At 35.8% G+C, this 16,003-nt stretch overlaps 1 protein-coding gene across 6 annotated transcripts in view; it reads left to right on the top strand.

Moving 5' to 3' along the window:
- Positions 1-16,003, top strand: part of PIK3C3 (phosphatidylinositol 3-kinase catalytic subunit type 3) — a 67,413-nt gene that overhangs the window by 13,097 nt on the left and 38,313 nt on the right. For 5 of the 6 annotated variants that reach the window (XR_010994489.1, XR_010994491.1, XR_010994490.1 and 2 more), the window contains exons 7-16: positions 4,327-4,398; positions 4,831-4,920; positions 5,494-5,598; positions 6,063-6,155; positions 6,342-6,527; positions 8,213-8,367; positions 9,606-9,693; positions 10,910-10,977; positions 14,020-14,125; positions 15,031-15,147. Coding sequence is in view for 3 of the 6 variants with exons in the window: in XM_068176515.1 (XP_068032616.1) it covers positions 4,327-4,398; positions 4,831-4,920; positions 5,494-5,598; positions 6,063-6,155; positions 6,342-6,527; positions 8,213-8,367; positions 9,606-9,693; positions 10,910-10,977; positions 14,020-14,125; positions 15,031-15,147 (1,080 nt within the window). In the remaining 3 variants the exon portion in view is untranslated. The remainder of the gene's footprint in view (positions 1-4,326; positions 4,399-4,830; positions 4,921-5,493; positions 5,599-6,062; positions 6,156-6,341; positions 6,528-8,212; positions 8,368-9,605; positions 9,694-10,909; positions 10,978-14,019; positions 14,126-15,030; positions 15,148-16,003) is intronic. The other variant, XM_068176516.1, reaches the window with a different exon arrangement.

The raw sequence follows: 16,003 nt of genomic DNA, 5'->3' as shown, positions 1-16,003 counted from the left end.
TTGCAACAGTTTACTAACAGCTAGCTCTTTACATGAGAACATGTTATACCTTTCACAGGTGCAAAGATATGAGCATGTGGCATTGTGTCCTCTTGGCTCTTTTCTTTTTATAAATGAACATGGCGTTCCTAAATATGACTTCTCTCAGTTACCTCCAGCAACCTGCCATTATAGATTAATTATTCCTGATTTACACACATGACTTCTTGTTTTTCCATCATTGTGGTTTTACAGATGTGCACGATATAGGACAGAAGATTCCGACTGCAAGCATGTATCTTTCTTTTAACAGATGTTTCTGAAGCATATTAAAAGTGCATGGAGCAGAATAACTATGAATTGGCTGCTCTTGCGGAAATAAAGTAATTGAATGTGTAATAGTACATGTTAGAGCTGCAACTAACTGCAGTTTGAAGGATTTGTTGTTACAAAGTAGCTTTCCAACAAGTTCTTGACCCTTTTGTGACAGCAGTAGAAAATGGTACATAAATTAATGCCTGTTTTCTCAGTTTTGTCATGCTTCCAATTACAGTCTGCAGTCTGTGTATCAGGCATCGCCAATCCAGTGCACCGAGCATAATGAAAGAAGGTTGTGTTGTCACCTGCCTGTGACCGATAGTCAAAGTGGAGATTACTTGTCACAGTTTTGTTGATATATTTGTTTTCAAGTGTTTAGGAAGAACTAGCCTGTTAAACAGCGACTGATAGGATATGGGGTTCTTTGACTCAACATTCAATTACTATGAAGTGAGGTGGCAGTGTCTCTTTCCATGTTGTGTGTTAACTTCATTTAAATACAGTGTTCGAGACGTGAGGAATAGGGTCTGCTAGTAATGAGAGCGTCACTTTTGAGTCTCCATTTAGGCCGAAGTTCTGTGTAACTTACCAACATAACACCAGCATTTATCACTAATGTGTTTTTGTGCAGGTTTCAAGTGAAACATGTCACATTTTGGGTAAATGATTGCACTGCTGCATCCAGTTTATTAAAAAAGATAAATTAATTTGATTATCATATATCTTTTCATGGATTTAAAGTAGAAGTAGAAGTAGTAGTGTCTACACCACTGGTTGTCCTTTTTCTTTTTTTTTTTTTTTTTTAGAGGAGATGTTGGTTTACATTGGTGTTACTTTAAATGGTGTTTTGGTTAAAAATTAAGATAAATAGAACCTCCTTATTTATTTATGCTATGAAACTGATTTTCAGGCAAATACAGAGGAATGTTTCTGGTTTGGAAAATTTTGCAAATTCTGTGGGCTGACTTAAATGGACTCTAATATAAAGTCACACACACTGATCTTATTGTAGTGAAATATCCTCAGAGTTCTGTAACACAGCAGTTCAAAGCAGGTCAGTGCTGTTTGATGCTGATGTTGCTTTTGTTTCCTGGTGGCAAAATAGCAGGGTCATTTCAGGCTCTGCCTGTGCTAGGAAGTGTTGCAGCCAAGAGGAGCAGATTCACTGAGGGAAGAGGCTGCTGAAAACCCAGTGTCTGCACCATGTTCTTGTGCTCTGGTCTGTTTTGAATCACATCCCACTTGGTTGTTGGCAGTTAGAGGGTGTCAGGGATTTCTGAGATTTCCATGATGTGAGCTAAAGCTGTCTATATGGGCATGACCAGGAAAGACACTACAAAAGGATACACTTGGCCAAATTCAAGTGCTAATTTAGGCACTGGTTTGGTTTAGTAGGTTTGTATGGTCAGGGTTGTGGTGCTGCACATGTTGCTCTCAAGGTATAATGGAGAATTACAAAAGGGTAGTTAAACAGCTGACATCGTCCACAGGACAGATAATGTCATTGTGCCTTCTTGAGTATTTCATTAAACAGTCTGTTTCAAAATGTTTGCTCCTGACACTGTAACTTGTCCCATGGATGCTTGGAAAAACTTGATTTCATGGCAAGTTTTGGTTGAGCTTAAGGCTTTGTTCTGTCATGCAGTGAAACACTGGGATGGTTTTCCTGGTTCTTGAACTGAATAGCTAGAACTTGTCAGCTTCATTCTGCAGCATGATCTGACTACATTCAAAGAGTTTAAAATAAACAGTCATTTTCATTTCTTTTGAAAGGTTCCAAAAAGAGTTGCCAGCAATGAGTGTACAAATCATTCTTTTAACATTAGTCTTGGAAAAAAAAACTCCTTAACCTTCATTTATAAACATTTTGACATGACACACTGGAAGGCTTTGCTCTTTTTTTTTTTGTTTGTTTGTTTGTTTTGTAAGTAAGCAAATTTTAGACAATAGTGCTTTTGGCATTCTCATCCTGGTGAGTTTTGAATTTTTAATGTCCGCCACAGACTTCTAATTGTGGGGTAAATGTTCCACTTTTAGCAGTCTGAAACCTTTCCTTTTTCAGTTAATATATCTGATTTTATCATTTTTTTTACTGAGGGAAAGATACAACAATGGGTGTTACTATTGCTTATCCCTGGGGAATCCTCATGGAACCTGGATACTCTAAAGAGTTTGAATGCTTGTTAGTAGCAAGTTAGTAGCTTGTTGCTACTGAATCCCCTCCTGTGTCAAGTTTTTCATGCAAGGTTTTTGCATGAAGGTTCTAAACAGAGTGGAGACTTGTCACTGGGAGATTGGAATCTTTTGTTTCTATAAAGGCAAAGTCAGATTGCAGCCTTAGATTTTAGAATTGGAAGATAAGGTATTGGTAGATACAAATTGGTCTGTTATCAGATGTGTTTATGAGAAGGATTCATCCCACCTGCAACAATTTAATTGTTTTTTATATAATTTGACTTTATGAAACTACTGTGACATGATCTGAGCATTCTGCCTGGTGAGATGGCAGAGGCTTATTACAATTGGAATGCTGATGTGTCACTGTGAGTCCAACCCAGTTCAGTCTGCTTTTAGTGATACAGCATATTTTGTTATTATGGAAATACTTAGATGCTATTATTTCTGTCCATTGAGGTCAGAGCTAAGTTCATTATTTAGTCAGTATGCTTTTAGAGCAGGAGTACTGTAAGCAAATGTCATCTTTGCCTCTTCAGTGTTTAAGTGCATGCTTTTTTTTAAAGACTAATGAGAAAAGCAACCTGCTCATATTCTGAGATCATCATCAGCCACAGGCAGACTGTGTGTTGTGTGTTTATTTCCCTTAACTAGGAAGGATATGTATATTCTTACTGCTTTTACTTTGACTTTTGTCAAAATTGTTACTTCAGAAATGCGTAGGACACTAGTAAATGCAATTAAAAGTGTCTTTCTAAAGAAGCATTTTAATAATAAGAGATTTTACTGTAGCCAGCAACACAAAATTTATGTAGTAGGAAAAAAAGATGTTTCTCCTGGGAGGTTAATGGCAATTTTAAACTCATGTATCTTATTAGCGATGAATTATTCTCCCCCTGAAACAACCTCTCATTTGAAAGTTACTTCTGAAAAGTATAAAAGTAAAGCTATCCCAAAGGGCATATGTGATTGGAAAAGTAGGAAAAAAAAGAGGATTGGGTCAGAAAGAAACCTGAGCAAGTTAGCTCAAAACTTAGTTACTGTGGGAAATGTTGGTATGTCAAAAAATTTTATTCTGATCTCAAATTTACAGCAAAATAAATTATAACAGACTCAGTAAAAACATAGCAGAACACATGTTATGCTGAGCTTGTTTTGTTCCAAGTTTGACTGTTTTATTCTGTATTTTAAATGAAATGTCTCTTCATAGCTTTTATTAATGTTGGCTACCCTTGTGTTATGAAGCAGAAAACCACATTGCTGTGTGTCTATAAGACAGAGTTGCTACTTTTGTAATGTGGTGGCAGGCTTTTATGTTTTTTTTCCTTGTGTCTGGTTCAAACAGGAATCTTTTAGCTTCTCCATGTCTTATTTAGGTAGCACACCTTAGACTCTGAGCATGTAGAACGTCTGATAGACAAGGTTACATAGATCTTTCTGTTGAATTTTTAAAGTGTTGAACTTTTAGGAGATGTTTTCTGCAATGTGGTGGGTTTTTCTAGAAAACTGTGGATTTTGTGGAAATACAGAGCCTGGTTTTGTTTCTCTTCATGCTTCCAGAGGACACATGACAAATGGTGGCAAATTTCTCCATTCACCTGTGTGGCATCATAGTAGTGAGTTGTCAAGCTGCATCTCCTCTGGTGAACTTCTATCTGTCTTGCCAAATCATTTTTCATCTGGGAAAAAGACAGACAAGAAAAATAATCTGTTTATTATTTTATTTTTTCGCTTTAAAACTGTCAGCAGTTGAATCATTCTTCTACTGTAGTAGAGTTCACAATGCATTAATGTGATACATTTTCTCCCTAAAACTTGAGATGTTTAATATGCCTTCAACTTTTTGTCATTCAGGATGGCGATGAATCATCTCCAATTTTAACAAGTCCTGAAATTGTTAAGATTCCAGATCCCCAGATGTCTATGGTAAGCATGCTACATGTGGTGCCATCTGTATTACAGAGATACTGTTGAACTTTTCATAAATGTAGATAAAAACTTGCCATCTTAAATATTTCTAAATTCCAGTGGCAAGATATATTTAACCAGTTGAGAAATACCAGTGGGTTTGAATTTTGTATTTATTTTTTTTTCTATTTCTGCTGCTTCTAGACTAAAATACAAGGATTGATTTAATGCTTATGTTCATCTCCCCTTTCCATGCATAATGTGCTTGCTTCTGAGGTGTAAGAAAGCAGAGGAGGGGGATTGTTGGCAAAAGAGGTCAGAGGGTGGGAAGATAAGAGGGAGCTGAAGAAGAGGAATGTAGAATTTAGAGACTGGTGCAATAACTCTTGGTCACTTCCTCTGTTAAATTATTTTCTCCCTACACTCTCTTGTATGTTGTCTTTCATGTAGACAGTGCCTAAGTACAGTTCTAGAAAAGATTTCCATTATTGTGGATGCCAATTCAGTGGGACTGGTATTGGCAGCTTTGGGAACCCTAATGTAAGTGGGCTTGTACTGGCAACACTGTTTGAGCACCGTGTAATCTAACACTGCAATAGCAAGTCTGACAATGCTGGAAACTGCCTTGGCTGCTGAAAACTCGTTGGCACTGTGGCTCCTATTGTGGCTCCTACTGTTGCTAACATGGTATTAACAGTGGGACCAGTTTTTGACATGTTTTTTCTTGCATACAAAGCTTTATGCTGCAAACATCATCCTAAAGAAAATGTTTATGAAGTGTCTAGCACATTTGAGTGCTGTCAATCATGGATGTGTTGACTGAAATGCTTATGTTTTGCAGCAATTCACCAAAAGGCGAGGTATGGTTTGTTAATGCTAAGTCATAAACTGGAACAGACCCTCAAAACTCCCAACAACACTCCACGTATTATTAAAGGAGTTTTTTTCTAATATAAACAAAAAAAACCAGAAGATGCTGTACTTTCAGATTTGAATTTTCCTTTTCATGCATTTTTCAAAAGACTGGTGACTCTTCTCTAGATGGTTTTGTTTCATTAGCAATTTTCTCCTAAATTTAGTATTTATAAATACTGACTTACCCTCTGCATTTAGGAGAACTTAGTAGAAAGCAAACATCACAAACTTGCTCGAAGTTTAAGAAGTGGACCCTCTGATCATGACCTGAAGCCTAATGCAACTACACGAGACCAGCTGAATGTAAGTCAGCCATATGATAGCTAAGTTCAATTTTAGTCAGTAGGTTGGTAATAATATATGGTGACAGTTTAAGGAAAATACAGTTCATTTTAGTTTATAGAAAATCATGAATGAAATGTATCAGAGTATTTAGATAGAAGAGCGCAACTCAGAAAGGAACACAAGGTGCTTGTTCCTTTTTTTTAACCATTTAGAGGGGTTAAGAATGTGTATTCTGTGCATGTCATGTAGGTGTGAGTGGTACACTTAAAGCAACTGTTTGCCTGCACTGTCAATTCAATCAACTTGTTACTGGAAGCATCACCATGATACCATAGCTTTGTGTTGTTGGAAAGCTTTTTTTTTTTTTTTCCCTAGCTATTTTGTGTTGTCAGTGTTGTGCTTTCTCACAGTATACTTTGTTAACTTGTTGATTATGCCTATTCCATGTTTTTTAACTCACTTTCTGACTATGTATCAAATAGATCATAGTGAGTTACCCACCAACAAAGCAACTAACCTATGAGGAACAGGATTTGGTGTGGAAATTCAGATATTACCTTACTCATCAGGAGAAGGTGAGTTGAGTTGTTAAATGGTTTGGGCTGGAAGGGACCTTGCCACTTATATCAGTAAGCTTTTCCAGGTCTCTGCTTATGTAAATATAATCTGAATCTAGTTCTACCTTTGTGTGAGACATTAATTTTTGAAATAATTTCCTTTGGCTAGATTTCTACTGATGAATTGTCCAATCTCCTATTTAGGCCTTAACAAAGTTCCTGAAGTGTGTAAACTGGGATCTACCACAGGAGGCAAAGCAAGCACTGGAGCTGCTGGGCAAATGGAAGCCCATGGATGTGGAAGACTCTCTGGAGCTTTTGTCATCTCACTTCACCAACCCAACAGTGCGGCGCTATGCTGTTGCCAGGCTTCAGCAGGCTGACGATGAGGTATTCCCTGGTCTGTTGGTACATGGAAAAGTCAGCTGGTCTCAGGATTTTTGATCTCATTGAGTCCTTGAAATGTTTGCTACTTCTTACCATCATTTTAGTGAATGATGGTAAAGGAAAGCAAAAGATGATTCATTGTGTTGCTATTTATTGTAAGGTTTTTGGGGAGCAGTCTTTGCATTATTAAGTGTCACACATTGAAAATTGTCTTAGAATGAACTGCCAGTAGTAGCTGGTTTTGTTAAACAAGGTAAAACAGCAGTACCCTCTCACCAAAAACCAGTGATAAATTTTGAGTGTTAACCTGAGGAAGTGCTCTGAACTTATAGTCAATGGAAGGATTTTCAGCAGATCCATCTGGTGAATTCAGTATATAATCATACTCTTTTGCTAAAGAAAATGAGTAGAAGATTATCTGTGGAAATGAGGTCTTTGTAATTGTATACTGATTAGAATGTGATGAGCCGTGATTTTGAATAGAGCCCACTAAAAACAATCTAATATGTTAAATATCAGTGATTTATATATTTTTATTTTGACAATTAAAAAAAAAAAAACAAACCCAGGTTTGAATGTATTACCATAACTCTTGAATCTTTAGCAATCAATAGAGTTTAAAATAGGGAGCATAAATATATAATATTTTTTCAAGCTTACTTCAATAGCCTAGGTCGTACTGCTTTGACATTAAAAATATACCCTTTACAAAGTACTGGAAGGTAAGTAAACAGAAGAACAGTAAAGACAACAAAATTATTTTAAACAGCAAATAGTTTAAAATCCATTCTTTAATCTAAAATAGATTAGATATGCGTTTTTTCTCTTCCATCCCTAGCTACACAAATGTTGTGAACAGGCTTAGAAAGAAACTTTAGAGTAACAAAAAGGAGGCAGGTTAATTAAAAAGGTAAGCCTGTTTATTACAACAGGAACAAGTGGAAGCAAGAGCCTCTGGCTAGTCCTGAGAGTGTTTGAACAACTTAGTAATTGTAAGGGTGTTTCCAGGGAAACCGGTTCCAAAGAAAGACCCGGGTGTCAGATACGCCAGCCTCTTAAAGTCTCTCTTGTCTCCTGATTGGGGCGCTCAGGGTCCGTGCTGTGATAGCTCTATTTCTCCGTTGCTGGTGGGCTTATAAGTTGGAGCAGTCTTGGCCAATCATTTTGGAATTCTCGCCTCCCATTGGTTGGTCTCTCTTCCAATCTTGATTTAAATTGTGGTTGTGTTCTATGATGTAATACTCCTGAAAGTTTCTCTGCCCCTCCACGAAGATTGGCACCCCATCTCCTCCCCAGTTCCACTCCCCTTTTATACATGAACAACAGTACTGGGTTTTAATCTAACTAATCACAATTTGTTACTTGTGTTAAAACATTTAACTTTGTAACAACATTTAACCATTGTTAACTACGTTCCCCAAAGGTTTAAATTTTATTTTTGTTCATAATGCAAAGGATAAAAAAAAATAGTCCATAAGAGAAGAGAGAGTCTCCATTCTTGTTACCATAGTCCAATTTATGCTTGAATTTTCAGTTTTCTTCTTTTGAGACACAAATTGAAAGCTTTATTCTGTGGATGCTGGAAGCAATCCTAAGTTTATCTGTAAATTAGAATTTTGTAAACAGAAGGAGTTCTAGTTTGCTTTGATTGACACCCTTATTTCACTTGGAATTTTTTCCTCCATAAGGATTTGCTGATGTACCTGCTACAGTTAGTCCAAGCATTGAAATATGAAAACTTTGATGACATAAAGAATGGCCTGGAGCCTAGTAAGAGGGACAGTCAAGGTTCCATGTCAGAAACTATGACAACATCTGCATCTAATGCTCCAGAAATAGACAGGTAAGAAGCTCAGACTTCCAGCAGAAAGGCAGAAACATGTAATATTCTAAGACATCAAATTGTTTCTTCTTTTTAGGGGAGCTTTGCATATTCATCATGTTATTTTATAATCTGAACATTAAAAAAACCCAAGAATAAAAGCAAACCTAACAAATCCTGACCATTCATGAAATGTGTTTCCTGATTACACATAGTTTACAGAGCAATGTTAAAGTTGTGGCCTTTGATCTTACTACACAAAACGAAGAAAACTTCTGTAGAGCAGGAAAAACACTGCTGTTGCTTCCTTCTGTATTTGCAAAAGTTAAGATGTCTTCACGGAAGTCATATGAGGTTCCACTTCCCGCTTTCATCCCTGAATGTGGAACTAAAAGTCCAGTCAATTTGAAGTGAAAAGAAATTTAATCCTGCTTCTGTGAAAGAAGGTGTAAGGGGAGATTTGTGGAAGCATACTTCTTATATTTGCAGGAATCCAAAAGAAAGACTGAGTTAGCTAATAAAATATTAAGCAAAGTGCAAACAAACTTGGTAACCAAAGTCTTCTGTGAACATTTGTTACAGATTTCCAGTATTTTCAGTCTTAAGCTTCTAATGACTTGTAACATGAGGGTATATTTTTTGTATTACAGTTCTATAGCTTTTCATTGATCTTTCTGCAAAGCCATACAAGTGGGTGTTGTGGGAAGGGTGGTGTATTTTGATGCTGCAATGATACTTAGATCTTAGGAGAGCTATTTAATTACTTCCTTTCAGGTAAATTTGCCATCTGAAAACTTTGCCTTGCAGATAAGTGTTTGTCTACTCTGTGTAGTTACATTCCAAAGACTAGTGCTTGCAGGTGGTTGTGTATTAGCAGTTTCATCTTAGAATATTTGAGAAAGCTCCTGAAAATGCAGATTTGTTGAATTCCTATCTATGTCTGCTTGTTTTGAATGGAAGATGTAATAAAATGCAAAGTTTGTTTAAGTGAATGTCCTTCACAAGCATAAACTGTATAGCTCTCTGGGCACAGATTTTTGCTGTTTTCAGGAACTGCAGCTGTCAAAGTTGCTGTTCATGCAGTTTGTTCTGAAACAGGGTTGGGATGCTACCTTCAAAGAGAGGTAGCAAAGAAACTCTTCTGGTTTTCTGAATTTATTATGCTGTGGAAGTGAAATTCATTGTGATTTCCATGCATGCTCCCTGGCCTCTAAGCTAGAATTTTGAATCACACCAATTACGTGCTTTCCTTTTTGTAGTTCCCAGATTATGAGTCCTATTCCACCTGTTTCCTCTCCACCTCTTACTTCTAAGACAAAAGAGCTTGCAGAAAATGAAAACCTTGATGTAAGTCACACAATTTACTTTGTATTTGTTGTACTTTTCTAGTGACCTGGTATTGTTTCTTGCTTTTGTGTGTGAATATTTGGATCTTTTGTGTGAATCTTACTGAATATTTAAAGTGCCCAAAGAATATAGATTTAAAGTAAATTCTAAGGAAATAGCAATAGCTTAACTGAATTTTTTTTAGAGAGTGTCTCTTTATGTCCATGATGACAGTATCCAAAGCTAGGGTACTGGAAATTGAAATTAAAGTATTCTTCTGTAAAGGAGAAAATTATTATATGATAGCAAATCCTATCACATACTGATTAGACACTGAAAACTGCATGTATTCTTGGTGCTCTGAAACAGTCTTTTAATAGAAAACAGTTATCCAAATATTTCAGTCTCTGCAATGTGTTCTTTCTGTAGCCATATTCTTTGACATGTTATCTTTTTTGAACCTAAGTAAGACACTGTGTTGATTTACTTCTGCCAAGGACTATATTCAGTTTATGCTAGAAGTAGACGAGTAATAAGAATGGGACGGGAGGAAGGGAAAGATAGAAGGTGAAGATGTTTTGAAGGAATCTGATTTTAATCTGATATGCATATTAATTGGTCTTTGAACTAATGATCCATTCCCTGTTGCAAGTTGTCCTATTTGAGTCTTAATACTGCATAGAAAATAAGCCTCAAATTGAACATATCAGTAAAGATACACAGATTTCTTGCTACCTGGACTATTAAATCTGAAAGAAGCAGCTAAATGCTGTATATCTTATACAAATTTGTCTTCTTGAAATGTAGAACATCGTCATGATTGTTAGATGCTCTGGATACAAAACAGAGTGGGAAATCTCTTTGGAAGTTGAATGTTACGGCATTTCCAGCAAGATGCAATTGCATAGGAGGAAAGACTAACGTATTATAAGTAGAAATTACATTAAAGGTTTATTTTTGTAGAACATCATGTGCTTTTTATATGTTGGTAAATACATTTCTGGAGTAGCAGACCTTTAACTTTCAGTAGTATTGCTGGATTTAAAGGAATATTTAAATTATTGTGGTTTAAATATTAGGTGGGATTTGATTCCGATTTTAGAAGATTTTTTTATATCTCTCACAGCTCTTGTGCTTAAAACTTGGTGTTTTTCCTTAACTTTGTCTCTCTCTCAGATGCTTAGATTTCTTTGTAATTTTATTTTTTTTTTTTTTGTTCTTCTTAAATCCCTTCCAGCAAGACCTTTGCACTTTCTTGATATCGCGGGCATGCAAAAATTCCACGTTGGCAAACTACTTGTACTGGTATGTTAGAAACTTTGTTTATACAGTATCAACATGTAATTTAAATCAAAGCTATAATGTCCAGAAGGATGCTCATCAAATGATGACCTGTCTTGAGAGCTTCAGAGTCTCAGATTTTCTCAGGGTAAAGTAGTAGATTTAAAAGAATATGCCTTTGAGCACAGTAATTTATAAATGGAGGTGTATAAAATGCAGTGATATGCATTACTGTTACACGAAAGAAGGTGATGTCTAGAACATTACGTACAATGTCACAAAAGGCAGCCTAACTATCTTAAAAGTTGTCATTCAAGTTATTTATGGTGTTGAGGAGGAGATTAAGTTCACCTTTGCTCTGCTTTGCTGTCTGTGTGGTTGTAATTTTTTGTGCTTACAATGTTTGACAGTGTTGGCTGGAATACTGAAGTTATACACTTAAATATCAATCAAAGGTGTATGGTAGGAAGATTCATGAAGCAATTTTTGTTATTATTGTTGTAACCTAATTTTAGTTTTATTCCATTTATGGTTATGAGCACAAGCAAAATGTCATTGCAGATGCATGCAATCTTAAGGGGGAACTTCTGTTGTAAATATTAGTTCATCTATACCGTAGAGAGGTATGATTGCTAAATTTAGGATCTTGTCTTAGTTCAGTGTATTAAGAGTAAAATTAGATGTCTAAAGTAGTAATCTGAAAGCCTTCTGAACAAGCATTTGCATGTAGGAATTTTCTCATTTGAAGCAAGCTCAGATGAGTAGAGCTATACTATGTGGAAGTGTGAGTCTATGTGTGTATTAGTGTACAAACATCTGCATATGCACAACATTCATAGCTATTTACTTGCATATACTCAAGTATTTTATAAGGAAGACTTTTGGTGCCTTTTACATAGCTAGACCTATGTCATATGATTCTCATTTGTAGCCTTGGTAGCTACATCAAAAAACTAAAAATGCTAATGCAAATGATCATATTTTAGTGTGCTAAAAGCATTAATCACAGATAAGTTGTGAATTGGGAACTAAGTGTGATATGTGATGTGAAACCTAACAGGCCATTTTTATAAAATTCTTGCAAGAAACCTGTAAACTATGCTGAGAGATTTAATTTATAACTTTCTAAGTTTTTTTGTGTAATTATTTTTAGTAGGTTGAATTTTAAGATACTTAATTGAATGACTTATATACATTTGCAAACAGTAGTTATTTCTGTTGCAGTGGCCAAAGATATTGTTTGGCTTCATTAAAAATTACTATTAAATATAAATTATTAAAATAATTGCAATCTGAATTGGTGTGAGTAGAAACCAAGTGCTTGACCTAATCAAATATTCTTCATTAAGATGTTGGTAGCTTAACTTACTTCTATCAGCTTGCTAGAAACTGTTCTCTTACATTTCAGCAACATCTCAGACACTCCGTCTACAGAAAGTTCAAATGTCCATAACTCTGTGAAGTTTTTGACTTATGACTTAAAAAAAAATAAATTCAACAAAACAAATAAGAAAAGTCCACCAAGCCAAAGTCAATTTGTTCTTTGCTTTCTTTCCAGACATCTCAATTTCTCAGTGACAAAATACAAACGTTGCAGCAACTGTATGAGCTGACGTAGCCATAAATCCTCATGGCTGCTGATCAATTGTATGTTTCAACTATCCAGACACAGCATGCAACTAAAATAATCAATGGAAAAAGTACAATAACCCTTGAAAATTAAACCTTCTGCTTAGTCACTTGTCATTGTAAAGCTATCTTGTCCTTTAACAGTGGCCTCAGAAGTCAGTGCTACTACTTTTTCTGTCTCCTCTTTGGACATATGAGACACCTACTCAAGTATGAAGCATTACTCTCACTCCTTGTTTCAAGATGGCTTTGAGAAACTGTCCAGGGATATTAACAAATGAAAATGAAAATAGCATGTTTCAATTCATTACTTTCCCTTTTCCTTCAAGTTTATGTGCAGACTTTGGACTTATTTTTATGCACACATTTGTGAGAGAACAGTCTTTAATGCTGCATTAGTAAGGCCCCATGAAGAATCTTTAGTTAGAGATTTCATTGGGGTTGTGCACACGGAATAAGTTACATATGCATAATTCTAGTGGATGTAATATGTTGTGTATTTATAAATAAGACTGCTCAATTCTGATCAGCTGCAAATGACAGACCTCTAGTCTTGTCTCACAGTTATTCTCTCATTAAGAGATTCTGCACAAGTACATAAGGAAGGTCTAATTCTTGCTGACATGTATTATTCAGGAGACTGTGTTGAATAAGTCACTTTTGAATCCAAATGCAGTGTTTGAAAATTTACTGAGATGCTAATTTCTTTCTTTTTTAATAGTTTTTATTATATATTTTTACTTTATTATATTTTTATTGCATGTTTTTGCTGGGTTGTACATTGACCAGCAGAAAGAAGACATGCATGTAGCTTTCAATAAATAGCTAGTTTTTTCTTGTCAGTGCTGCAAGTAGAAATTTAGACAAAAGCATTCCAAATGACTGCTTAACATCAAAATAAATTTTCAGTGTAAGTATTTCAGATTGTGTTATTGAGGTTTGTTTCCAATTCATAGTTTAGAAATGGAAACTTTGGCATGTAGACTCTGTGGAGCTGCTGTAGGACCAATATCTTTCAGTCTACCATTTCTAATGGTAAAATAGGGAGCAGGTTGGGTGAGATTATCCTTGTATTGTAGGTGCTCTTGAATAACAAGTTTGCAGCCACTAAATTATGTAGCAGATGGTATCACAATGGAAAACATGCTCAGCTGTACTTCTGCGCTGTAGTGTTCATATGATTTGGACTTCAGGTGTGTCCTCTTTGGTCATGACGCTTCACTGTATGTGAAAAACCACAGACACCTTGATAGACTCTCCTGATACAAATGGAATTGGGGACTATGCAATTTTAAGAGTTCAGCTGTTGGTTGAGCTAAAGATCTCAAAGATCATATTCATTTTTAGTTCCAGGTCTATAATACAGGGATACTGTGTTTCTCTCAAATTGTGTAGCTCCAAGAGTATGGTGTAACTTGGGTTGTTTTTATGCTGCAGGTATGTTATAGTGGAGTGTGAAGACCAAGATACTCAGCAGAGGGACCCAAAGACTCACGAAATGTACTTAAATGTGATGAGAAGATTCAGTCAGGCTTTGCTGAAGGTAATGCTTCTGTGTAAGGAAGTCCATAACGCTTTGAGATAGTCCTTCCTTAGAAAGGTTCAGATGTCTAAGAGGATGAGTTGGGGCTTTTTGTGTATGTATGTCACATGCATTGAAATTTTATAAAAGCTTCCAGTTCTGCTTGAATTTATAATTTGTAGTAAGCTGAAGAAACTGCCAAAAAGGAAAAGAATATATATTGAGAACTCTTTCTTCTCTTTTGTTGTTTGTTCCTGTTAGTAGCATACTGATTCTAAAATACTCTGCCTTACACAGGGTCTAAAACCTTCTAAAAGCCTTGTGTAATTAATGTGATTTATTATCTATCTATCTATCTATTGATTGTAAACTCTTGTCCTTGAGGTCCAAGTGGAGAGACTGATCTGGAACTTAGAAACAGCACTTGCTGTTCTGTGTGTCAGCAGCAGAGGGTGCTGAAGCAGCGAGGAAAAAAAAAAAAACCTAAAGCAGCTGGAAAAACATCTGTGAATTGGAAGTTTTACTGTATAGCAGATATACACTCTTTACAGATTTTCATGTATCTCACATTTAATATTATTTCCAGTTTTAGGGGGGTTACTTGAATCTGACTCTTGTGCTTCATAAGAATATTTCACAGTTATCCATACTAACTTATTTTGATTGCGTGAATTGGTTTGTCATGCATGACTGTTCACCACTGAAATTGCTGAAGCAAATTGAAGTGCAGTGTTAGGTCAGATAATTTATTGCCAGCTACAGTGGCTGTGATTGTGTTTTACAGAAAATACCTTTTGAATTGACGGGAAATTGATCATTATTCACTTAACCTCTTAAAAGCCCAAAGGTCTAAGAAGAAAGGAATGATTTCTAGATAAAATAATTACAGAACGAGGAATTAATTCTGTTTCTTTTCATTCTCTTAGGGTGATAAGTCTGTCAGAGTTATGCGCTCGCTTTTGGCAGCCCAGCAGACGTTTGTAGATCGGTTGGTTCATGTAATGAAGGCAGTGCAGCGTGAAAGTGGGAATCGTAAGAAAAAGGTAACTAAAGGATTGGAAAGCCTGTCTGGCTTAAATTTGACAATGGTTAGGAATGTTGGCCTTTCATTAAAGTTCCTTAGCACTGAGATCTGTAACAGATGTCCATCCTTCTGTAATAATTTTGCTTAACTGTGAACAAACTTTGGAAAGGTTTTGATAGTTCAAAGTTCCAAAGTGTGTTCAAAGTTTGTAGATAGAAAACAGAAGAGGCCCTTATGAGCACTCCTGGGGTGTTTCAGCTAAAGAAAGATATCAGAATAATTAAATAGTTGATGATATAATTGAACATGTTGGGGGGGATATGGGAGAGTATCAGGTTATTGTTATGTGAGTGATATGCCAGGATAGATAGTGAAAATCAGTTAGCAGCAAGGTTTCATTTGTTCCAAGAGCAACAAAACTGTTCTTCTATAAGGTATGTGTTTATCAGAACTCTGTTTTCTGTTGGGTCTTGAGGAAAAGACTTTCTATTACATGTTTCAAGAAGCTTTGTCCTTGTTAGCTAAAGTGTTTTAAGTGCACCTGACAGGCAGGTCTGGGAAAGAAAGTGGAAATGGTGGAGGAATTTCTGTTTCTGTATAACCTTTTCCTTTGACACACATCAGTATTTTTAAAACGGATGAACATGAATTTTTCAGTGTGATGGTTTCTTAAAATGTATGGGGTATATTTATGCAGAAAAATAAAGCACTTATTAACAAAAAGTGAGGCAACTTGTTCTGTGTATCAGTAACAAAGACTAAAACAGTTTGTAAGATTCTCTTTCCTTCTTGTGCATTGATAGTGTCCATTTGTATATTCTTTTAAGAAATTTCTGTAAAACTAAGGAATTCATGGCTTTTACTTTATCTAGCTA

Source organism: Anomalospiza imberbis, chromosome Z, assembly GCF_031753505.1.
Source record: "Anomalospiza imberbis isolate Cuckoo-Finch-1a 21T00152 chromosome Z, ASM3175350v1, whole genome shotgun sequence".
NCBI lineage: Eukaryota > Metazoa > Chordata > Aves > Passeriformes > Viduidae > Anomalospiza > Anomalospiza imberbis.
The sequence above is the reverse complement of the archived record's forward strand: the minus strand, read 5'-3'. Positions and strand labels throughout refer to the sequence as shown.